This window comes from Pleuronectes platessa, chromosome 4 (genome assembly GCF_947347685.1).
Source record: "Pleuronectes platessa chromosome 4, fPlePla1.1, whole genome shotgun sequence".
Taxonomy (NCBI): domain Eukaryota; kingdom Metazoa; phylum Chordata; class Actinopteri; order Pleuronectiformes; family Pleuronectidae; genus Pleuronectes; species Pleuronectes platessa.
In genome coordinates, this window is record NC_070629.1 from 17,005,546 (window position 1) to 17,030,713 (window position 25,168).

The 25,168-nt window shown below is 44.2% G+C and overlaps 2 protein-coding genes across 5 annotated transcripts; one reads left to right on the forward strand and one right to left on the reverse strand.

Annotated features, from left to right (window-relative positions):
• Positions 1-72: 72 nt before the first annotated feature.
• Positions 73-6,448, reverse strand: LOC128439073 (coiled-coil domain-containing protein 42 like-2). Of its 4 annotated transcripts, none has more exons than XM_053421900.1 (8): positions 6,086-6,448; positions 3,346-3,546; positions 2,907-3,012; positions 2,452-2,544; positions 2,169-2,360; positions 1,196-1,417; positions 939-1,097; positions 73-858 (listed from the first exon to the last, which is right to left on the reverse strand). In XM_053421900.1, the coding sequence occupies exons 2-8, from the start codon at positions 3,408-3,410 to the stop codon at positions 742-744; spliced, it is 954 nt and encodes a 317-aa protein (XP_053277875.1). In that variant the 5' UTR covers positions 3,411-3,546; positions 6,086-6,448; the 3' UTR covers positions 73-741. The 4 variants fall into 4 exon arrangements, with proteins under 4 accessions (XP_053277875.1, XP_053277877.1, XP_053277876.1 ...); XM_053421902.1 differs by lacking the exon at positions 6,086-6,448 and adding an exon at positions 3,894-4,195 and having other exon boundaries at positions 3,346-3,490; XM_053421901.1 differs by lacking the exon at positions 6,086-6,448 and adding an exon at positions 3,894-4,195.
• epg5 (ectopic P-granules autophagy protein 5 homolog (C. elegans)) lies at positions 3,821-23,893 on the forward strand. Its single transcript, XM_053421893.1, has 45 exons — positions 3,821-4,461; positions 5,143-5,805; positions 6,727-6,987; positions 7,068-7,266; positions 7,365-7,501; positions 7,596-7,703; positions 7,783-7,856; positions 7,975-8,083; positions 8,634-8,748; positions 8,827-8,977; positions 9,075-9,236; positions 9,326-9,483; positions 9,878-10,029; positions 10,361-10,501; positions 10,592-10,753; positions 10,848-10,970; positions 11,055-11,317; positions 11,399-11,539; positions 11,668-11,812; positions 12,165-12,362; positions 12,720-12,827; positions 12,931-13,053; positions 13,211-13,377; positions 13,476-13,712; positions 13,793-13,916; positions 14,044-14,188; positions 14,369-14,540; positions 14,687-14,849; positions 14,953-15,095; positions 15,216-15,372; positions 15,826-16,020; positions 16,108-16,321; positions 16,852-17,039; positions 17,303-17,510; positions 17,617-17,692; positions 18,126-18,229; positions 18,343-18,518; positions 19,501-19,725; positions 19,812-20,021; positions 20,531-20,675; positions 20,853-21,095; positions 21,359-21,572; positions 21,715-21,933; positions 22,305-22,419; positions 22,528-23,893. The coding sequence occupies exons 1-45, from the start codon at positions 4,408-4,410 to the stop codon at positions 22,708-22,710; spliced, it is 7,770 nt and encodes a 2,589-aa protein (XP_053277868.1). The 5' UTR covers positions 3,821-4,407; the 3' UTR covers positions 22,711-23,893.
• Positions 23,894-25,168: the final 1,275 nt, after the last annotated feature.

Consider the following 25,168-nt stretch of genomic DNA (forward strand, 5'->3'; position numbering starts at 1 on the left):
TTTCCAGTGCTGACATGTCATGTTCCTCACCATAACTAGATTCATGTGCAGCATTCACAACACACAAGAGAGGATGGAAGAGAGAACCAGTATTATTTTTCAAATTATGTAAGTAACCAGAGCAGAAGTTCCTAAATGGTTAAATTTAAGAACCCAATTTGTATGAATACCACAAAACACACACACACAAAGACACAGGTATGTTATAACTCAATTTCAATTGTTTTTGAAGATGATCAAGTGAAAGAAATCTACTATTTTTTTAGATGTTCACTAGTAACACAGCACTGCAAACAAATAGTAAGGAAACTGCTCTTGGCTCTCGTTATTTAATTTCAGGAAATATGGAAACTTCAACAGGCAAGAACATTAATTGTCGTTTTTTCTTGATCAAGAGCTGTGTATAATGCAACACTGCTCTAAGTTCTGGAATGAAAAGGTCTGGTTAATTACACAGAGTCTGATACTTTTTACTCTGATACACTACGAGGCAAATCCAACTAGGAATCCTTGTCCAAATGATTATTCAGTTTTTGGCTGCATCATTTATTTTCATTACTTAATTGAAGTTCATTGTCTTCAATTTTAAAACTCAGTTAACTCTAAAAATAGAGTTTTGCTTTAGAACAACTGGATGAGCTTAGAATGAATCCTGAAGTAGTGATGCTTGTTCAGTAAAATCAGTTTCAAAGCAGCATTGATTATTAGGTTTAAGTTCAAATTGAAATGTAAATTATTAGATTATCCGAGTGGGCTGAAAGGCACTTTCTGACTCTTTGGTTCTGTCCATCGTTGTGTCTGTGAGGGAGTGTGATGTAGTTGCACTATGTCCTGATGGTCCTGGATGAACATTTTGATCTAACAGGGAGACAGTAGGAAACAGTGATTAGTGTCTGTTGCCTGTGGCTGTTTGTCACCATCTCTCTCAGGGTGCGTACCTTGTCCAGCTGTTTCTCAGTGTCATTCATCCCAACACCATCTTCTCCTTCTATTTTGCCACCTGTTGCTTCATAGAGGTTGAGAGTCGCCATCTTCATCTGTCCCAGGAGGAGTATTTTCTTTGCTGCGGTTTCCTGAATGGTGTTCCATTTCCTTTCCTGTGTGAAGACGGGGACAACAGTTACATACAGAAGATATTTTCAACCTCTAAGCATCGCTTGATTTATTCCATATGACTGAGGATGATGTGTGGTACCCAGATCAGCGCTCCAGAGTTTGTCTCGTCCAGCCTGGCCTGGAGCTGGGACAGCTGGTTGCTCCTTTGCAGCTGCATCAAGTCCTGCTGGTTGTCCAGAGCTGCGAGAGCTTTTCTGTGCAGCTCAACCTGCTCCTCTGCCTCTCTCTCCCTCTGACAGAGCTGCTCTCTCAAGTGCAGCTGACTCTCCAAGTTATCCGCCAGCAACTCTGCATCTTTGAACTGTGAATGACACATAGAAGCTGCAGTCCCAAAATGTAACCTCATTATCTCCTCAAAACATTTCTACGAATTACTACACTCATACACCTCTCACAAGTTCACACAGTATGGCTACTATTTAAGTCATCTCGTGACAAGGTGAATCAATATTTATGGTGGCTTACTAGCCTGGATGCCAGACGAACTTAGCCCCGCCCACAACATTTTTGGTCGGGCAGTTCGAACCAAAAATGTTCTGGGCGGGGCTAAATTCGTCTGGCATCCAGGCTAGTGGCTTACCACTATAATCAAACAATTTCCAGAAGTCAAGCAAAGAGATGTCAAAGTTTGGGAATTAGTTATATTTAGTAAAGGAAGCTATGTCTTCCTCTCTGTTTGATTGTTAACAGGATTACACAAAAAAGGTTTACCATGAATGTGGAAGGATGTGGTATTGGTCAGGAGAGAAAGCGACTACATTTTGGCAATTTCCCGCATATCCAAGTAAATATCCAGCTCAAGTGAGATTAAATCAGATTTCATGGCAGACGTATGCACTCTGCAAGATTATGCTAAATCTACTTAAATGATTTCCATGAAGGGGTGGGACACGACCCCAAAAACCCAATTCCTTCTCGGAGTGGTTCCAGATAAAGAAGCAGATCCAGGGTTGTTTAGTTGAAGGTATGTGCACTTCGAGGGGCCTTCTTGGTTTTGATTGGTTTTGTCAAACGTTTCTGTGCCATGTAAAAACCCTCACATTAAAGTATACCTTGGTCATTGCCACCATCTGCTCCATGATGTCCCGGTACACAGTGTGTCTCTGCACCTGATGATCCAGCTTGTGCTTCTTCTGCATCAGTTCAGCCTTCTCCTTCTTTAATGTCTCTATCTGTTTGTCCTTCTGGAGAGCCTCTCTCCTCTCCTTCTCTGCTTTCTCTACAGTTTTATTGACATCTGCCTCCTGCTCAGTAGGACACAGAGGGGTGTTTGGTTATTTAGGCTGATGTCATCTAACACGGGAGTCAAGTGTGAAATATGGTTCCCTACTGTACCTTGAGGAACATGTCAAAGCTCAAGTATAACTCCTGGGCTTTGCTGTGGTCCTTTTGCAGCTCATCCATGCGCTTTTGCAAACTCTCCGACCTCTAAATAAAAACACACAAGTTTATTAGTTCATACTCAATAGTAAATCTTCATTGACTTTTTTTTCTTTCTTTCCATATTTGACTACCATAACAAAGATGGAGATATTTCCTTTTACTCGTTTTATTTAGGAAACTGAAAGCTCAGGAAGTAATGTTTTTATAACCGAGCCAAAGAGGTATTTTATGTTTATTAAGTAATCTAAAAGTATTTTAGGATGAATTATGTGCTTTTACTCACAGCTTTGAGAGATTTGTGTTGATTTATTTTAGCAATGTTATGTTGTCGGGTATTTTTGCTTAAGTTTCAAACTCAGAAATCCTTCTATGGGTGCAGAATAAAACTTCAGCTGTCAGTGCCTCACCCCTTCACGGTCCTGTATCTCTACTTTCAGTTGCTCGTCCTCTCTGCGTTTACTCAGCAGCTCAATGATTGCAGCGCTCCTGTCAAGTGCTCTTGTCATCACAGGGCTACAGACAAACACAGGGAGAGAGACAGACAGACAGACAGACAGACAGACAGATAGATTTAACCTTACCCATAATTACTATTTGCCTTTATTAATATAATCTTAGCCTTACTTTAAACTATGTTCATAACTTATAATGTAATTATTTAAGTTACAGGGTCTAACTTTTTGTTAGCCACTATGTGACTGTGGGATCAGATTTAGAGCCATACCACATGAACCACACACACACACACACACACACACACACACACACACTCACACACAAACACACACACACACACACACACACACACACACACACACACACACACACAAGCACACGTGAACTCACCATGAAAGCTGCTGATCACTGTTGTGCTTGGAGAGACTCATGACTCCTTCGAACTCATGAGTCATTTGAACTCTTCTGCTTCTTTAGTTGATCAAACTAAACTTTGTCCAAACTTTCTGTGCGCGTGTGCATCCGGCGTTCCTGCCTGTCGTCACCATGACAACACAAATCAGGAACCGTTAAAGGTGCAATGACACGTTTCTGTTTCAGTGACAAAGAGAAAGTTTGCACACATTAGCAGAACAACTTTCAAAAAGACATCTTCATTATGTCTGCAAGTAAGAATCTATTAGCACTACAGATAGTAAGTGATTAGTTAGTTAGGCATGAGCATAAGAGGTTAATCATTTTAACAGACAGCGATTTACAAAAACATCAAATCTTTATTTGTCGATAATGAAACACTTATTTCAAGTTTATAAATGATATCAGAAAGCGTTTTTGCTCCGTTTGGCTCTGTCGGCTTGCCGTAGGGAGGTGGAGGAGTCACGTGGTCAGATATTGTCATCGCGGAGTTCCTGGAACAAACAAAACAAACGACAGCTGACCAGCCGAATGGACGAGCACCGCCTGTCAGCCGCCGCGACGTGTGGAAACCTCTTGTTGACAATGTCAGCGACGACACGGACACCCCGTTAGAGCCGCTGGTGGATTCATGACGAAGCAGGGAAGGCGGTGGAGCACTCAGACAGTTAGCTGCTAGCTTAGCCTAGCCTTGGCAGAGCGTCCTCTTTGGGGGTGGACTTTCGTTTTCCAGGAATGTGTTCAGTGTTTACGATAACATCCATGCTAGCTGCTGCCTTGCTGTTCTCCGGGGCTGCCTCTTCTCGGCGGGTCTTATCCGAGGGGTTTGTTTACAGACACTGACCGTCTTTATCTGGACCCTGCAGCCTCCGGGTGCTTATCACAGGAGGCGCTCACTTGCTGCTCCAGCTTGTTTATTATGGTGGTTATTTGTTTATGTGGGTACAGCGCATGTACTTTATATGTGAGAAGCCTCGGTCCGCTGTATGTCAGTGGGATCTGACGTGCGAGGAAAGCTGAGATGAGCTTTAACTAAAGATGGAGGCTGTGAGACCAAAGAAGACCAAGGCCAAAACCAGCGGAAAGTCTCAGGTGATTAAACCAAGTCCTTTACACTCCTTCTTCACTTTCTTCTTCACTTTCTTCTTCACTCTCGTGCTGATCTGGTTAATGACAGGGCCCTCCAGTCTTTCTGAGTCAAACATACAAACATTAAAAAAACAACTCAGTTACCTTTCCAACTTTTATATCTTGAGAAATTGTATCTCATTGTATCTTCATCTTTGGGCCCTAAAAAAAGAAACCGCACAGCTGAAGACTGACACATTGTGCTGATACCTCATGACTGACTTTTCACCACGATAATTGCTCTTTAGTCACATTCCCTGGTCACATGTAGAAAACTACAGCAGTGGTTGAGTTGTTACTTGCTTCATAAAGTGTCGCCAAAAAACTGGATGTAGGTTGTAGTGGGTGTTGAGAGTGATCAGTAAAATTCAATAAATACTTTTATTCCAAGTTCAAAACATGTTATTGTTTATTTTTCTCTGAGTTTTGTTGTTTTGGATAATTGCAGTAATGAAAGCTTTTGAGGATTGTTTGGTGAAATGTAAATAAAGATGTGATAAGGAGATCAATAGACATCAATAGTCCTGATCGCATAAGACCTTGTTTTTTTTACGTTTCAAAGAAAATGTTCATATCTAATCATGTTTGAAATCTTTGAAACCAGGATTTCATGAGAATTCCCATTTTATTGACTTGTGTTTTCAGCTGATCCGGAAGCAGAGGCAATCAGATGAAGAAAAAAGAGCCGCCGCTCCTTCAGCAGTGTGTGATGAGGCCTCCACCACTGGCTTCACTGACATCCCCCTCAGTCTGCCCTACCAGGAGCCAGAGAAGGAGCAGCAGGAGCCTGGTCAGCTCCCTGAGACCACAGCACAGCAGGTCGATCTGCCCTCTGACAAACAGAAGAGCTCCTCATCGCAGACTTTATCCACTTCTGTGTTAACTCCGACTTTACAGTCATCTCTCAGCTTGTCAGCAGAGACGTCACAGGGTACAGAGCATCTGAAGGAGTCAGAAAATGAGAAAGAGGACCATAACAGAGTTGCAGCTCAGGCGGCTGAACTTCAAGCTGTGCCGCACAGCACTGAGCTGGGAAGAGAACCACAATCATGGAGTCAGTCTTGTGCTTCAACTCAGTTTGAGGTTCCAAGTGCCCCTGCCCTGTACCCATCTCTTCCTGCACTGGAGGAGGGTCCTGTGATGCAGCTCAATGTGCAAACTGTGAAAACTGTTGCAAAGGGACCTGCAGTGCTGGCGCTGCCTGAGCAGGAATCTTCTCCTCCGAGCTTGGAGCCTCTGGAGTCTGTGGCTGAACTTTCCAGGAGCAAGCTTTACCCAGAAATACCCAAGACAGCTCCAGAAATTCAGGTACTGCCCCTCATAAAATAATACATGAAGCTCTACAAGGAATACAGACTAAATGTGGTTAGTTAAATAGTTTATAATAAATGTGCCTGTTTGTAGTGAAACACCTCAGTATTGCAAAGTCATGATTTTGTATCTGTCAACCACAAAGATAAAATTATAATTATAATCTCAGTGTTTTGTAATTGTATTATCTGTTCTCATTAAAAGACATATTAACAAAAACTTCAAAAGATATGAATTAACATGAGAATAGCCATCTTTATGTTTATGTCATGTTTACCGGGTGGCTGCAAACCAGAAGGTTGGTGGTTCGATCTCCGGCACCTCAATTCTCCATTCCGAAGTGTCCTTGGGCAAGACACTGATTCTTGGTCTTTCTTTTTTGTCCTAGTCTGCAGGCGAGCAGCAGCATTTTGATCTAGCTGCAGGCGTTTAATGGATGCTTTGTCTAAGCTTATATACAGGGAATTACAGTAATCCAGACGGGAGGTTATGAACGCATGTATAATTGTCTCAAGGTCCTTTTGTGGTAGGTAGGCCTTTACTTTTGCAATTTGTCGAAGTTGAAAATAGCTACCTCTGACTACTGAGGAGATTTGTTTATCAAAATTAAAAGCCCTGTCAAAGAGAACACCAAGACTCTTTACAGTTGAGCGAGCATAAGAAGCCACCGCCCAAGATTGTCCACATCCTGCTGTTCAGATTGTCCAAAAACGATAACCTCAGTTTTATTGTTATTTAATATGAAGAAGTTTGAATCCATCCATGATTTTATGTCATTTATGCACTCAAGGAGTGGCTGCAGTGATGTATTAGTTTTGCGGTTCAGGGGCAAGTATGCTCGAAGCCACTTATCCACTGTGTCTTTGCAAATCCACATCCAATGATTTGGAAAATGTCCTCATGCTTTTCCCTCTGCAGCCATTCTCACTGGAGCAGCTGAGCGTGTGGGAGCAGGCTGGAGGTTTGCGAGCATGGTTAGAAGGTGTCGAAGTGTGTGCAGCCCAGTTCTGCGCTCTGGCTCGGCAGGAGAACCATGAACTTACTGAACTGCTGCAGAATTACTGGCGCTGTCGCAGACAGCTGACCCAGTCTCACACGCAGCTACACACACAGACATCGGACTGCAAGAGCACGCAGAACCGACTCTGGAGCTTCAGAGATGAACAGCTCACACTTCAGGTTAGAATAAAATATATATTAAAGACCTGTAAAGATCATCTGCTGTTATACCACCTTTTATATGAGTTCCTTCCCCACAGGATGTGTGTGCAGACCAGTCTAAGGTGTGTGGGTACCACCGCTTCCAGCAGGCAGATTTCAGTCAGAGTGTGTTGGCTGAGCTGAGCAGACTGCTCGAAAACCGCAGTGAGCTGCTCCATCAGAAGGTGGCGCTGCATGCATATACTGCTCTGCTGTCACGCCTACAGGTGGAATCCTACTTGTATCGTCTCCTGAAAGGTGAGAGACTTATAAATTACTGTTGCCTTGAAGTAGCAATAACATGCATGAACTAATGTTCAGTGACAGTTTGGTCTCAATTTTTTTTTTTTTTTCAGATTGTTCCGGCAGCCAAAAACAGCCTTGTTCTCTACAGACCCTGAAAGAGGCCATTAGTGTCCTGTTTAGCTTCACACGCAGAGTCCTTGATGACACACAGTTCCAAACAGATATCCACCACTGGCTGGAGAGATTGGTATTCACACACTAACCACATTTCTTACCCAATTTTCTGGCAGTGGAGGTATCTTGTTGGTCAGTTGTTCACGAAGCTCTGGTCCTCTCTGCAGGTGGCCGTCCTGCTGCATGTTAGGGGGTCAGGAGAGCATCTTTTCCTGCTGTGTCATCTTCTCTGCTGTCCTGCTGGAGTTGGGAAGTGGTCGGCACCCTTCCTTCAGGTTATTGATTTATTGTTGTGTTGTTTAGTTCCATAGTTGTGCATACAGATTACTGGAGTTTTCGTTTTTTCTGCCTCAGATTCAAGTTTTGGGAAACACCTGTGGAGTGCAGCACTTCATGCAAGCTCTGGCCATCCTAATGTCACCTTCCAGGTAAGTTCAGAAGCCTTTTTATCAAAAAGTACTATGGTTTTACATGAGAATCCAAGTCATCCTCTCAGAGTCTTGCAACCTCACAGCTCTAACCAGTGGCTTCTCTGTTTCTAATCAGACACCGTGCGGAGTTTCTGGGCCACATGAAGCCATGTGAGAGTCAGGGCTCCTCAGCTTCTGGACCCGAGTCTGGAAACTGGACCCTAGTGGACGAAGGTGGTGAGGAAGTAAGTGTAGGTTGGCAATGGTTCCATTCTGAGAAAATAATGAAACCTGAAAGTTTGTTTACCATATAGAAGAAATTAAATGTTGACTAAATAAACACAGACATTTAAAAAAAAATTTTTTTCTTATTTCCTTCACCGATTGTGAATAAGTTAAATGTCACTGTAGATGATCATCTATAAAACAGAATGCTCTAGTTTTTGTTCTGCTGAGTAACATTTGAAGCTGTGGGATAAAAGTACTTAATGAACACCTGCACATTTAAATATCAGTCTGCAGTTTTAAACCACGGCTGCTGCCATTACTAAGTTGTTGCTTAGACTTGGTAGGAAGAAATATATTTTTGCAAGACCTTTGAATATACTTTCATTTATTATGTTAGTACATCTCAAATATAATTTTCAAGGGGGTAGGGGGGGGGACAATAATAAAATAATTCCGACAACGATATATTGGCCTAAACATATTTAAAAATAGAGGATGACTGATTTTCTTAAACTAGATCAAAATCCTGTCATTTACTTGCACTAACATTTCGCTCTCTGTGTTTAGGACGAGGATCCAGAGAGCAGCTGGCTGCTGCTCTGTGAAGAGGACCTGATCTCCTTACTGACCCAGTTCCCCTTCCAGCAGCTCTACTCACACATGCTTGGCATGAGCAAGCAGGGTACAGTGGTCTGTCTGTCCTTCTGTCTGTTGGTTTGAAACGATCCCTATATGAACTGACAAATCCCTCTGTTTCCAGGTGTGTATGAGCCTCAGGCCTACTCCAGTCAGAAGATGATGCGTTTGTTTGCCTTTGCTTCCTCTCTCATCGAAATCCTGGCACTCGGACTTCAAACCTACAACAGCGCGCGATACAGACAACTGGTCAAACGAATAGGACACATCATACGGTCAGTCCATGCTCACACATCAGGTTACAACACCATTACCATCAAAAGATCCATGACATTAAAATCTGTGTTGTTTGTCTTCTCTCCTCTCCGTCAGAATGACAGTGTGTTATGTGAGTGATCACTGGGCCCAGTATGTGACTGTGGTTGGTGCAGCTGGATCCAGCTCTCATATGCACTCTCTGTCTTTGGACAAGCTGCAGCTGGAATATGATCATCTTTTCCTCAGAGCTGTTTTACATGTACTCAGAAACAAAAGGTGATGAATTGTCCTCATGTTTACACCTTTACTGTAAATCATTCACTTTAAGGACTTTTGTATTTCTAATTTGTTGTCCTCTCTCACAGGTTGGGGATTTGGTTGTTCATGTCTGAGATGCCCTACGGGACTTTGTCGAGCTCAATGCTGTGGAAGGTGCTTTACGTCATGCAGCGCGCAGAGACAGCAGGACAAGGAACCCTCAGCGCTGCACCTGACACACACACCTGCGTTCAGTCGCTCAGAGGTAAAGGCACACACACTTAACCTGCGCAAAATGTAATCTTTCACTTTAAAATCTTAACAGTCACAAGTGTTACCCTGACCATATGGAAGATTACTTTTTTTTTGTTATGAAGGCAGTTTTAAAACAACCCCAAATCTTTTGCATTGAACTTTCCTCAAATAACAACATTTTGTGGAGCTCATTGTTTTGCAGTACATGCCACCAAACTCTGATATGATTTACTGGCTGAGATCACATTAGTACTTTTAAATCATGCCTGAAACGTCCTTCTCTGTGGGTGAATTTTTAGATTATTTAATTTTAGTCTCCTGTGTAGCAATTTACAAATTAAGCTTATTATTGTTTTTATTTGGTACTTTTGCTGCATTGTTATAAACAAATGTCTCTGTCACAGACCCAGAGCACCAGGTGAGATTTGAGCAGTGGCTGTGTGAGGTGAACAGCTCGGATGGTATCTCCCTCCTCACTGCGCTAGCACACATGGCTACATCCACTCAGCACTGTGACCCCACCTTTATCACTACAATCACTCTGCTGATTTACCAGGTAGGGATTGGATGCAGCCTGAATTATACTATAGCAGATGTGTATAAGCCATTAAAAGACAAATCTGATGTTAAACACAGCAGATTCTGTCTCAGTGTGACATTATTTAGAGACTAAATTAATTAACATACTGGAGCATAGGTTGGAATTCAAACATCATAGACCTGAATTTGCCCTGAAAAATGAATCTGTTGTTTTTTATCTGAGTTGTTTTATATACAATTTACATGGAAATAGATCAATCCACTTCAATCCACCGTGAAACATTGTTCAGTTCAAGACATATCGTGCCTAACTTTCTGTTGACATCTCTTTTCTTGTTGTTCCTCAGGTGGCCTATGTGAGCACGTCTACCAGAGAAATATACTCTAAGGTGGGCAGGGAGTTGCTGGCTGCCATAGCAATTGCCCATCCCTATGTTATTTCTGTGCTCCTGGAAAAACTCAGAGAGACGATACAGACTGTAGGAATGGTCAGTATTACTATTCTATGCAAGTGGATGTCTATTTATTAGAAAAATATAAAATGTAATTAGTCTTTCTGTGTGATTTGTGTGTGTCAGGTGGCTCTATACCTGTGCAAAGAGCTGCCCCTGAGTCTGTGGCAGCCGCTGCAGGAGGAGATATGTGTGATCGGAGCCTGGCTGCTCCATCATCCTCTGTCTGCTGTGGAGAACCGGCTGGCCTGTGTTATCCTGGAGGGTCTGAACTGGGGCTACGCACAGGTAGTGGTCGGAGCATTAGAAAATACCCTCCTGAGAGTCTTGACAGCACAGTTGTGAGTTTGTATGAAACAACTAAACCTGTTTCCTCATGCAGGATGGCTCCTTGGCCCTGTCTTCGTCTATCCACAGTGAAGTGGCTCTGCTAGTGGCGGAAGCTTATCAGAAGTACCTTACTGACAAACCATACAGTGGCCTCATATCAGAGGGCATCAAACAGGTGACATGTCCGCTTGTCAAACACATACATCTAATCTGACCTTGGCTTCATTTATGAACATTACTTTACATTTCCTCTCCACAGGTGTCTTACCTTGCCAGTGTCCTTCGCCTGGGTGTATCGCCTGAAGCATCCTTCAGTCAGTGGGCATGGCAGCTGCTGTTAAGGCTGAAGCTCCATGGCAATGCTCAGAGTCCTAAAGGAGCCTGGTCAGGTCCTGCTCTGGCGTCCAACCCACCTCCAGAGCTGACGCACACTCCCAGCATGCATCCTGTTCTCAGGGCTGTAAAATCAGGCCTCCCAATTGGATGCTACCTTTCCATTGCCATGACAACCGTGGGACACAGGTTTGTACTTGTACTAACATGATATTAGTAGATGGTTTGCCGGTTGAATTTGAATTAAGTTAATATCCTTTGATTTTTCAGCCTTGAGCACTTTTGTACTGATGGAGTCGGGCTGTTGAAGAGTCTGATTCAGTCTCGACACCTGAAAGCTGCTGTGCATCTGCTGGACAACATTCTACCCCCAACGTACCCGCTCAGCTTTTACCTGCTCAACAACTCTCAGTAAGACGGAAACACCTTTTTAAACACAGCCCACAATAAAACCAGAAATAAAGGTATTCATTATATCAGCTACTGCATCTCACTTTCACTTGTTGTTGTCTCCACTTTCATCCTACTGTTAATGGCAGGTTTGTAAGTTGCATGCAGCTGTTCCTGCAGTACGACAGCGTGTGTCCTCAAGGTGTGACGCAGCAGGTCACCCACCGGGTCGCACCGCTGCTCACAGGAACCACCTACGGAGACAACGTCAGACTGCTGAACAGTGTCATTCAGGTTTGTCACTGAGAGTCTTCGATATAAAAACAGGATAATTATTAATATCCTATAATGATTAGAAGAAAGATGGAAAATTACTATAATGTAATATAATATAATGTAGAAACAAACGTCTTTATGTTTGTAAGTAGTTGTCAGTAATGTCGGGATAAAGTCCCATTGCTTTTTGAATGAAATCACCTGTACAAATATTGTCCTTTAACTACTGTTCAGTCAGAAATAAAGAAAATATTGATCAGGGTTAAATGTTTCAATTAACGTAATTTTGTAAGAATGTTGTTTATGTTTTCTTATCTTATACATCCTCTCTGAGTCAAAGATGACGCCATAAGATGCTTTTCTCTTCCAGAGTCACATTGGGGAGAGTTCACAGCCCGGTCGTGTCGGACCTGCAGCAGTGCTGGAGTTTTGGGTGGGAATTCTGACTCAGCAGAACCTGTGGTACCGAGACAAAACCACCCTGTTCCTCATGGATCAGATCTGCTGTGCTGCATTCACACACCACCAGGAGGAATGTGTCCAGAAACTCCTCTACCAGCAGCATAAGGTTTTTACTCATTTTTTTATAATGTTGCATTATTTTGGGACTCTCCTTGGTCACAAAGGTCCAGAAGTATGATTTTATATGTGTAAATTACCTCTAGCAACATTATATAGACAAATATTACATCAATTTTGAATGGGTTACACATTTCAGAAAGAATAAGAGCTTAGTGGTGATTTATGCTAAAAAGTTAACCTAAATATTTTAATGATAAGCGAAAATTAGCAGGCTATCATTGATTGACAAGTGAAAGGTTTTCATCACGACGCCTTGAGGTAAAATGTGCTACTTATGAAGAAGAACGGTCATAGTGAAGCCAGTAATGTTTGTAAATTTCTTCCATTTTCATACCTCATGCAGAATGCCTTGGGTTACCATGGGGATCGGGGTCTGCTCTCATCTCTAGTTGGCTGGATAGCTGGAAACGCCACGCCCTCCTTCATAGAGGGCCAATCCCTGAGTGCAGAGGTGAAGTTCCTCAAAGCGCAGTACGAACAGTATGAGCAAGTACTGAGGCTCGTCTCAGTAAAGCACTCTGTCCTGAGAGACTGTGTGTTTTGTGTGTTTGTAGGTTTGGTTCGCCTGGCTTGTGCTAAACATGGAGGGAGTGTTTGAAGAAGATTCTCAGCTGAGACGCTGTGTTGAACATGAGCTCTTGTCAGAGCCAAGCATCTCCCCAGAACAAGCCTTAAAGGTACACTGATAAACACACAGCAGTTATTAATATTGTATTACTTTATGGCAAAGACGGTGAGCAGTATCATGGTTGTGAGTAGTCTGGTCTACTGCTGACTCATGATCCTGGGTATTGTATGTGGCTGGTGTTAACAGTGTGTTTGTGTCTGAGCCAGAGGGCGCAGCAGAGGCTGAAGTTGCCGGTAGCTCCATCTCTGCAGCGGCTGCAGGTGTACCGCTGGGCGTGTCAGGCTTTAGTCACGCCCCCTGACCACCCACTCCTTCCTATGATCTGGCAGAAGTTCCTGCAGCTCTTCCTCAGACAGCCTGGGCCTGAGTACGGGTAAGATGCAAAAACAGATATTACTATTCCTAACCAGAGAAACCAGGAAATAAGCATGTGCCTCTACCATGTACCTGTTTGTGTATGTTGTCCCCCAGGCTTGCTGCAGACGGATGTATCGGGCGAAGGTTCTTCCAGGCTTCATCTCATGCGCCGTTACTCAGAGATTTGAGACAGAGAATACAAGTTGTGTCAGACTTCCATCATGCTGCTAGTCAGGCCCTCAGAGTGCCCCCGCTGCACACACCCTCATCAGACAGCCAGGTTGACGAAACCCCCGACAATCCCCATCCTCCTTACCTCACCTCTCCTCAGCTACACACAGAGCTGGTCAGGTGGGTCTCTCGTGCTTTGACTACATCCAAACATTTGTAATTCTCAGGGTTTCAAATCTCAGCTGATTGGTTGTCTGTAGGTTGTTTGGCGTATTCGCTGTGTGGTTGGATGACGAGACTCTGCTGAAGCAGGAAGTTTACATCCCCTCCCTTCCTGCGGAATATGATCCTCACAGACTGGCACAGGTCATGCAGCGGCATCAGGTACGTGATCTGTCTTATTATTATGTGTTTGTATTTACAAATACAAAATACTGTATGTTGGTTACTCAAGAAGCTGTTGTTTGTTATATCATACTGCTCATGTGCATGTTGTTCTGTTTATTTGTAGGAAATGTGGCTTGAGTATGTGGACCAGGAACGTGTGCAGTATGATGAGAGGGAGATTTTGTCTCTGTGGGAGAAGGTGCAGAGTGAGCCAACGTTCCTACAGGCTCAAACCCCCGGTTTCACAGACTACACCAGCCCCAACAATGGTGCAAACCTTAAACACACAAAGTCTTAAATCTTGCAGAGGTTCATATGCTGTAGAAATATTTTGTAAACCCTAGCAAAAATAACAAGTAACCAAATAACAATTGCCATTTCTTCCTGTTTGCATGAAAAATATTTTTTATGTAGTTTTTCAGTTGTTTGATGTTGTGCTGTGTGTGCAGCTCGGGAGCGTATCCTGTCCAACCTGCAGAAGCATCCAATACCTCGACCAGCTCCAGAGCTGCAGCAGCAGAAGGCTCCAGTGGCTGAGGTACCAACCACCTGCTTCACTGACTCTAAAGCTGCTGTTGAGCTAATGAAGCAGGACCTCTGCATTCTGCAAGACCAGGCTAGGTATATGAACATCATACACACATTATATCATAATCAGTGTACACATGCATACACATTGTTTGTTTGTACACACCCACAAAACAAAAACAAAACAAACGTTACACAAAGCCACCCTCAGATTCTGAAATACTTGGTCTTGGTGTCAGGACTGCAGTGGCGAGTGAAGCCCAGCAGGTGGCGATGGAGCAGGAACTTCTGGAAAGCCTCCCTCTTCTGTATAAGAACCGATCAGAGCAGGTCACCATGGCCCTGGAGTGTAAAGGAAAGGGAGGGATGCCATGCCAGGGACCTGCAAACATCACCGTCACAGTACATCCACTTAAACTGCATATTTTTCACATCATGAGATACCACTGTGAAGTCTTTGCCCTGGTTTGTTAACCTGTGTGTGTGTGTTTGTGTTTCCACATAGTGTGAGTGTGTGCAGAGACAGGAGGCAGTACAGACTCAGATAACATCCCTGCGCAGGGACATCAAAAAACTCCAAACCGACGCCATGGCTCCTCCTCCTCAAAGTCTGGCTCAGGCTGCGGTTCACACTGAGAACTTTATCACGTCAGTACAAACAGATTCTTCTACATCACTGTAAAACACATTTGGGAGAAAAAAACAAGTGCGCTATTTGATTGAAACAGGGTGGTTTAACTACAGTGTGATGTATAATTATGTGCTCAGGGGTCTGGTGAATATGTACAAGGCACAGAAGTCTCCTGCGGTGCAGCATGTCGGCGTGTCAGCCTTTTACCAGGTGGTCTCCTTTGTGTGTGAGGACACACTGCGACATCCTCCAACACGCCAGTACCTCTCCTCCTGTGTGGAGATACTGGGACAGGTGTGTGCACTCATACATAAGACTATTACACATATGTGCTCCACAGCGGCTCCAGTAGCCTTATACTAACACAAAACAAAAAACAGACCCAAAGCATTGTGTCTTATTGAATCAGAAATGTCACAGCTCGGGTATTCTGATATTCTGGCTCCCTGTTATTTCTTAATAGATAGGACATCTGCCCTTGAGACTTGATAAGCAGAAAGTAAAGCATTTGAGGCTGTCACTGTATGTTTGGGGAAACCACATAATATGGATATAGACAGCCTTTTTATTCTGACTCATGCAGGATAGTGTGGCAAACCTTTGTTAAAACCTTGTGTCAGGGCAGAGTAGGACAGGGGCTAACTGGAACACAGACAGAAACAGAAAGAGGACTTACAGATAAGTAGAGTACAGATGTGACCAGAACTGATAAAAGGGGCCCATGAATTCAATCTTATTTGTGTGTAGGTGTTTATCCAAGGCAACGCAGACGAGTGCGGTCGTCTCCTGAAGACCATCCTGGAAGAGCGGCGTCTTTGCCCCCTCATTTCCCCCTTCTTCACCCCGAACACTGCGCCCGATCAGCTCGTCTTCCTCTACCAGGACGTGGTGACTTCCCTACAGCTCGACAGCGCTGACGTCATTTTCATGCTCCTCACGAAGGTCAGTCCAGACACAAATGCAACACACTGAAGAAATATATATGTGCGTCTACAGTCATCCAGTTACAGCAGCATCTTCCACCTGCAGTTCGACTTGTTCCAGTGGCTGAGTGAAGCCCATCCTGTGTTTTCGGAGAGAACCCGCTTGCTGGAGCTGATCCACGGAGCGCTCTGCGTGTGCGGCAAAGATCCGGAGCCCGAACTCCTAACACCTTTTCACCTTTTCGCCAAACACTGGACGTGGCTGCTGCGCCACCATTTCCCTGATCACTACAGTGACTGCCTGCGGCTGCTTATGACCAGTAAGAGCGTGTGTGTGTGCGTGCGTGTGCGTCTGTGTAAACAATCATCCAGTTTTATTAATGACTCAAATAATCATTAATACAGGAAGCCACAACTTGACTCATCATTTACTCAAACATCCTCGCTGATTAAACAACACACAAAGGTTAAACCACATCAGACTAAACACAAGCAATGAAGGAAGAATAACTTTCAGAGAATAACTGGAGACCAATCTGTCACATTCAGGAGCAGTGTTTCATTGTCCTTTATGTTGCACGTTGCCTGTTAAAACACTTAGGGGCTGCTTTGATAAGTCTTCTTGTTCCTCCATCAAGTGATTCAGATGAAACACATTCATCCTCCTCATAAACGCCTCCTACTCACCTTCCCACCAACAAAAGATTAAATAAATGAATGAATGTCATTAGCTGAATCATTCCCTCAATCTACGGGATCATGTCTGAGATTCAGTATTTTATAAGAAGAATATTGGTCAAGGAAGTTTGATGTGCAACTTCTTTAAAAAGTTGTTCTTTCACCTCACCAGGCTCGTCAAACCAGTTACTGAGTCCAGAGTGCTGGAGGGTGACTCTGCGAGTGCTGGGCTGTTTGCCTCCGTCCCGCAGCTCAAAGAGCAAAGCCGAACAAGCCCTCGGCACCCCCGATGTCCCCGGCCGTGCTGTCGGGGCCCAAGCGTCTTCCTACAGATCCACCGTCAGCCTCTCTCCTCAGCAGGTAACTCACGCTAATGTTGCTTATATTAGATTCAGTCTGTGGCCCTCGAAGAACTGTAATACACTTGAGCAAACGTCTCATTTGAACTCAATGAAACGATTGTTTGGTGGCTGATGGAAGGAGGGGGGATGTATATGTTGCATTATTTCCAAAGTGTAGCCTGGTTTTCCAGGATTCTAACCCTTGCTTTAACTGAACGAATTGATACTTAAATATTCATTATCAATCCAACAGTTCTGTCTTGTTTTATTTGTTGCTAACAGGTGGACGAGACAGTTGACTGGCTCAGTGATTACTTCCTGCGGAGTCGTCTCAGTAAGCCAGACCTCCGCAGCTTCGGACTCTACTCTGCCTGGACTCCGTACATCACTGAGGTCGTTTCCTTCTGGGATTATTTGATTAGTTGTCTAATCAATGTGCAGCTCATAGCCTGTGCCAGAGAGTCAGTGGGCAGCAGCAGAACAATAAAAGGTAAACACCAAATGTCGGCATCCACTGATTTCCACCTTTGTTTTGTGAGTATTTATTTATTGTTAGCTGCCATTTTAACAGAGAAATGTCTCTTCCATTCTCTCAGCTCTGCAGGACCTGCACAGTAAGATTGTGAAGTTATTCAAGCCGTGGATCTTTCCTGTGGACACAGATGACGGCGGGTAAGCATCTACACCTGAGCTGAGTTATAGATGGTGGAAAGATGTGAGACAGATGTGAGACAGACAATAGAAGCTCCAGAGACGGCAGCAGATCAAAAATCTTTATTGTCCTTTTTATCCGATGTAATCCTTGTTTCTTTCACAGGTGTAGAGCAGAAGTAGATCATGTTGTAGTTGTGTTTCCTAACTGAACCAACTGTGAGAGATTATTTTATCCATGAAGCCAAATCAAAACTCAAACATGATACTGCTCAGAGAGAAGATTAAATGTTTACTGATGCGTGTGAGGAATGAGTCATCCATGTCCATAATGCAGCCAGAAGTTTGTGCTTGGATTCCCCTTGTTCCTGCAGAGAGCTGTTAAATGCTTTCAAGTGTAAATGATATGTGTAAATGTAAATGATATGTCAATATCATTGTTTCTTTGTCTCAGCAATCTCAGGTGTTACCCGTGGCTGGAGACCGATGCGAGTGCAGCAGCCGGTCTGGTTGGACTGTACGCTCAACTCACTGACACGCTGCATCACAGATTCAGAGGTGGGACCTCAGAAGTGCCGCGTTCACACATGAGTGACTGTTCAAGTGCTGCTCTTCTGAGTTGCCTGGGCTGTTCAGGTTATTTTTAACGTGCATGTGCTGGTACGTTGCAGATCGTCTGCTCCCTGGTCAGAGAGGGACTCTGTGGCTGTGTATGATGCAGTACTGTGAGAGCTGCACCTCGCCCCGGACACCCGAGTACCTTCTCTACCTGTACCACACACACCTCCACAGCCTGCCCTGGAGATACCTGCACCCTGACACTCGGCTCATGGAGCAGCTCTTCAATGTGAGATACCCCCCCCCCCCCCCCCCCCCCCCAAACACTGCACACTGATCTAGACATTCATAACACAGGGGAGCTTGTTAATTTGAGACCTCGGTCCTGGGCCTCATGTCCTATTATTAACCTCGCTTCACGTAATTATAGACTCAACATCCTGTTCCTAGACACAGGAACCACGTGGGTCCCACATGCCTTATACAGGCTACTATACAGGTTTTAAAAATATTTAATGTTATTAAAACGAAAATAAAATCACAAAGACGATGATTAAAATATACCAGAAAAGGTACACAGGTGAGCCAGAGGAGGTAAAGGGAAGGCAAACCATCTGCTATTTTGATTATTTAAACAACCATTTTCTATTATTGATAATTTCTCAGCTGTGAAGTCAATCTTCTCATCTCATTGATCTCTTTAATAACTGTTTGCCAATTACCTTCTGTTATTATTTGTCTTCTGCAGCAACAAACTGCAATAAGTTTACACCTCACAATGTACAGCCAATAATTGGGCATTGAAGCATGAATTTTGAATTCACATGCTCTTTTAAGATATCTATTAAATTAACAATAGACGATTCAGGGACAATGTGTTGTTTCCTTTTAGTTTTAGTTTGTGAGATCTCCTTCAGTCTTTCATCTTATTTAGTGATCCCCATCTCATTCCGCCTGCACTACTGTTTGATGTCTGGTAAAATGACAATGAATTCTGATTTGATTTGAAATTTTCATCTCTCATTCCATTTTATTTCTTTGTTGTGGTCTCTTCAATTAGTTTAATATGTTTCAACAGATTTGTAGTCCAAAAACGTCAAGACCGTAGCCATACAGTAAATGAACTGCTCATAGTCGAACATAAAATGGATCATCAGAAGAAATAAATATTCTGAGTACAGTCGTTGCAGAGTCGAGAGGATTGATTTGTCTGTAGGTTTGTGTTTCGACTGCAGACTTTTGTTTATTGTCTCGCCTTACTCCGTCTGCAGGTGGAGAGAGGAAGTCCCAAGAGCTGCTTCTTGTTTATAGGAGAAGTGTTGTGTGGGGTGAACTGGATCAGCGTCCTGAGTGACCACTTACAAACACCTTCTGCATCCACAACATATCCAGCTTTACCAGAAATGCACCCTCAGAAGGAGTCCCACACCATGTTAGTCTATCTGCTGTACATGCTGGTGTTTCTGGCAAAGGAGGAACAGCTCCTGAGTCAACAGGTGAGTCCAGACGATGTTAGTTACAGGCTCGGACATCTTAGTTGTCTTTCACTAATCCTCCAGTTTCTCTCCTCCTCCACCTGCAGGACTCCCCTCTGCTCGGCCTGTTGGTCCAGTCCTCCTCTCTGCCCTGGCATCAACTGGACCTGTCCTCATACCAAGGCATTCTGGGATATGTCAGCACCCACTACCCCCCCTCTTTGCTGCTCAGCACTGAATCTGCCCCTCAGCTGCTGTTGAAGTCGCTGCGCAGTGCTGCCGGGCTTCACCCTCTCTCCAATGAAGCTCCACACCGGGTGAGACAATAAAGTGATGTTTGTTTTACAAATAACAGATTGATTAATGTAGTGTGACCCTCTAAAGGTCTGTCTAGTGGCCATGAGAACCAGTAGAGGTTTTAATCACAAAACACTCATCTAGGATTTAGTATTAAGACGATCAGTGGAATTACAGATAAATACATGAATGAAAACTTGTTTATCTACAGCTGAGAGTTTAATGGTAGTATAGAGGTACTAAATCTAAATGTCATTACGCATCTGTAATATATAGAGGAACTATTTAGTAAGAGAATATATTCATGAGTGTCGAATGACCGCACCTCTTCTCCCACAGTTAGACATTTACACTTAAAATATTCAGTTTTCTTTGCCGAATCAGTATCACTAAGACAACTTCACTTCATTCTGAGAAAAAGCCTTACTGTCAAAGATAGTAACTACAAACTATAGTAAGCAAAATATGCCTGAAATGCTGTGGAAAAAGATACACTCAGCATAAATCATGATCTGTTTTCGTCTGTCAGGAGGAGACACCGAAGGCCAGAGCATACGTGTGCTGGTGTGTGCAGACTTTGACGACTCTGGAACAAGGAGGCAGCATCCCTCTCATCAGCCTGGAGGCTCAGCTGGAGACTCTTCTGGAGGGCATCGTCACATTCAACCCACCAGGTGAGATGTCCTCGCTGTCACCTTTAACAACATGGAGCAGCCCGATAGAGCGCGTGCCACATGGGCACAAATGCACTGAGCAGCGAGTTTGCAGTTTTACTCATGGACAGCTGGAGTGTGAAAAAAAAAATTCCCACCCATAAGTGATCATCATTTATCCACATTTTTCCTTTGCAGACACGGATTTGGAGCAGAGACACATGGCGTTCTGCAGCCTCTTCAGCGACACCCTGGCTTTGCTGAATGGCGTTGGCGTTTCAACGGGGGAGGCACTCGCTGCTCATGTCATTGCCTGGCTGGACCGGAAGGGGAGGGGTTTCCCTATTCTGCCTCTTCTCACAGCTTGCACTCGTTGTCTCGCTTCGGTACGGCACATGACACGCATCATGGAGGCATCCATCACAGCGTACTTCAACCATGGTAAGCGAAGTAACACGCTAAATGTTATTTAACTGAGAACTTTTATAGTTGTTGCCTTAAACAGTGTAACTTTAAGAGGAAAGCGGTACTTAAGTCTTTGTATGATTTCTTTACTGCCAGTCCTCTCTTAAGTTCTAAGTTGATCAAAAAGTTGGTTTACTCCTTTATTTTTCTCTCTTTCATATAGACGGTTAAATGTGATGTCAATGGTTAAAACCTTTCTCCTCCCACTGTCTTTGTCCTTGTTTTTTCTCCATGTTAAGCTGATGAGGAGTCTGTCGGTTGGGGTCCCGTGTTGGCGTCTCTGCAGGTCCCTGAGCTCACTGTGGATGACTTCCTGTCTGAGAGCCAATCAGGAGGCAGCTTCCTGACGCTCTATGCCTTCGTCCTACAGCGCCTTAACTCTGAATACACAGCAGCCAATGAGAGACGGACTCTGGCTCTAATTAACTCATGGACCAATCAGGTCTTCCCAAGGTTTGCCCCGCCTCATTATGTAATTTCCTTTGGCTAAAATGTCTGTTATTTAGATTTTCCAGATCGTGTTTGACAATATGTTGCAGTTTGAGTTTCAGGCCTTGAACCAGTAGATGAACTCTGATGTCTTCTGTCTGTGCAGTGGTCCAGGGGACGAAGCCAAGCTGTTTCTGTGGTGGCACAAAGCACTGAACCTATCAGTGGAGCAGCTGCAGCCACAGGCCGGCCTGACTGAGGTGTCGGGAATCGTCTTGGGTCTGTTGAGGTTGCAAACCAGGCTGCTGCAGCTGGGAGAGGAAAGGCTGAACTCTGGGCTGCTGGGTGCAATTGGCCTGGGGAAGAGGTCTCCAGTTTCTAATAGGTAGGTCCACATGCAGTTTTACAAGCAAACTGGAATTGTTGAGCACATTCCTCCACCAAGACCCAACAGTTGCCTTAAATTCAATCAAGCTGCACAGAATGTCAAACACTCATAGCTATCAGGTCATGTGTCTGATTATTTTCATCAAGATCCACAAATTATTATCTGGGAAAATGTGGGTTGAATATCCACAGAATCTTAAAGAAAGTGAAAACAAATTCCGGATCAGCACCAAAATGTAATCAACCAACCAAGAAACAGACAGGGGTAAAAACATAACATTCATGGAGGTCATGAAAACACCTTTAGGCTAAATAATACTTGCCACTGTTGATACACCAGCTGTTAATGTGTATCTCCTGTACGTCCAGGTTCAGGGTGGTGGTACGCAGTCTGGCAGCGTTCCTGTCAGTCCAGATACCATCAGAGTCCGAGCTTCGACTCCAACCCACCAGTGACTTGCAGCTCTCTGCGAAAGCACAGCAAGTATGCACCAAAAGCTGGAAATACAGTGTTTTAATGTTCTACTCTGCAATTATCTCCTAAAAATAACTTTGTATTTCTCATGTTTCTTTTTTCTTTTCGTGAATCCAGACGTTGGGTATGTTGGAGGCGATGTGCAGCAATAAGCAGTACGCCGAGTGGGAGGACTCTGTGAATAAGGCCGTCCAGTTCATCCGCTACCCAGGACACTGTCTCAAAGATGCACCCCGACTGCTGGCCCTGCTTGCCAACCTCCTGTACCCTGAACTCAGATACCTGCACATCATCCGTTGAAACTGACTTAACCAGACACGTATGCTGGAGACTGGGAGGATGTGACCTTTCTGTGACAAATACAATGACAGTAAACGTCTGCTCTGCACAGACACAAATCATGCTGGTGCACAAAGTTTCCAAGTAGTTGCAGTGGTACTGAAATGCTTTTACTATTATATCAGAAAGTGCAACAAGAGCAAGGGCTCTGTGAGACAGAAAGTGACTGTTCCTCAAAGCTTGCTGTGCATTCATCAAACAAAACATCTTTTGCCTGATAAAGTACAGACTACAGTGAACGAATCAACCAGCCAATCAGGAGCCCAAGAAATGTCATGTGCTGACCTCGGACTAGTTCTCACTCTATGGTTCTCACACATTCTCTTCTTCCCTCGTGTTCACGCTTTGTTGCTTTTTAAACAAGTTTTAAACAGCATCCGTTCTGTTCTCAATTTGAGAGAATGTTGCACATATTTATTGAAGCAGAATTCATGAAGCAGAATTCAGCTCCGTACTTCAGGTGTCAATTTCACACCTGTATGTGGAATCTCACATAAAAAAGTTGAAGGGTCCACAAATTATTTGGAGGAAGTTGACGGACAGGTCTAATAGGTTTATTACTTTAGTAGTACCTTCTTAAAATGTTGAGGGGAGGACTACCGGGGGGGGGGGGGGGTCAATAACTGAGCTACAATCTGAAACATCTCAATCCTCAGTACTGTATACAGATGAAAACAGTGTCTGCCTGTATGAAGTGAAGTGATGTCTAGTTCCAGAACGTTTGCCAGTATCATGTTTATGTTCAGCCAATAGTGCTTTGCTTGTTTCTGCCAAAGACATTTGTTTTTATCTGCTCAGATGCTTAAACCCTTTTGACCACGTGCCCACCACCTGTGTTTGTAAGGTTCAAAAAGCACACACACTAGGAAATACACCAGACAATAGTTAAAAAGTGCTACACCACTCGGCTTCCTTATAAAGTAATCTGTGCCCTGTGATACAAAATACTAATTCCAATGGAATTGGTAAATATCTATATCTGGACTTATACAGACGCATATGGGGGCATTTGAGGATAAAGGCAGAGTGTAATCTAGATTGAGCTGACACCAAGAATTCATATTTTAATTACCCATGTCATTTTGCCTCCTTTGTTGCTCTGTGCCGTCTCAATAATAACTCTGCTGCACCTCTGCAGCCTGAAGCTCGCCTTATTGCCTGTGTTATTTGGTGCCGGTGAATGTCAGAGGCATTTCTTTTACATGAGTCAGTGAACGGGGATGGGTCTGTAGGGGCTGCACAAAGGAAAAACAAGAGTTCAGTAAAGGAGAAACTCAGGGTCTCACAGCAGCTCTGTGAACTTGGACCATATGTTATACCTGGAGAAGCCTCTCGGAGCAGGAGGGCTGATCTAAAACACCCGGGACAGGTCACATGGGGAGACACCTGAGTGCCGAGACCCTCATGGATTGAGACTTAAGGAACAAGAGCCCGACAGCAATTGGGGACACGATGCACTGAAATCAGTATTCTCTCTGCATAATGCTGCAGATGGTCAGATTGATTTAGAAAGCTTCCTTCTGTGAGAAGCCTGTTATGACAAGTGTTTGCTAGAAGTGTTCTGACTGGCGTCCTCATCCCGTTGTTCTCTGCATCTTTGTGAAAGTACATGTCCACAGCCGAGAGAGAAGCTTTTGTAGATTGTTCAGGGGGAGGGCTGTAAAGAAATCGGTGTGTTTTCGTGTGCGTGTGTGTGTGTGCGCGTGTGTGTGTGTGCGCACATACATCCAGCATCCTCATTTGACACCACCACGTCTGTCCTCTCTTCAGGCAACAGTGGTCTCTATGGTTACAGGAAGGGTAGAAGTGAGAGAGGAGGTGGAGAGGACGGGGTGTTTTGAGGCTGTGAGAGGGAGAGAAAAGGAGGGGGGGTGGGGGGTAGATGCTCACAGACGCTCGCTGCTGCCTCCTCTTCACGTTAAAAGAAACCCCGTGTGAACCCATCGTCTGGTGTCTCTCACCGTTCGGTCGCCCTCCTGCTCTCCCGTCTCTCGGCTGAGGTGGTGAAGAACTCTCCAGGCAGTCGATAACCATGTGGCAGTCTGCTCTCAGACTTCAGCCGGAGTGAATATCTCTTTGTTGTCTCGTCAAACACACACACACGCACACACACACACACACGTGCTCAGAGGACCCGTTACTGGGAGTTTTCCAGGCAGACACATCACTGTCTGGCAGATTCCTGTGTCGCCATGGAAACGCAGCATCAGGTCAGGAGCAGTTGCCCCGAGACGGATTTCCGTGCACACTCAGCACCGGAGCAGCACGTGGATCAGTGGCCATCAAACGCAGACACAAAACAGATTGTGTGTACACCTCCAGCATTGTGATCACAATCTGTTTCATGAAAGAACCTCTCACAATGAGGGAGGGAGATCAGTTTACTGTGTAACCTACCGGCTCACTAGACACACACACA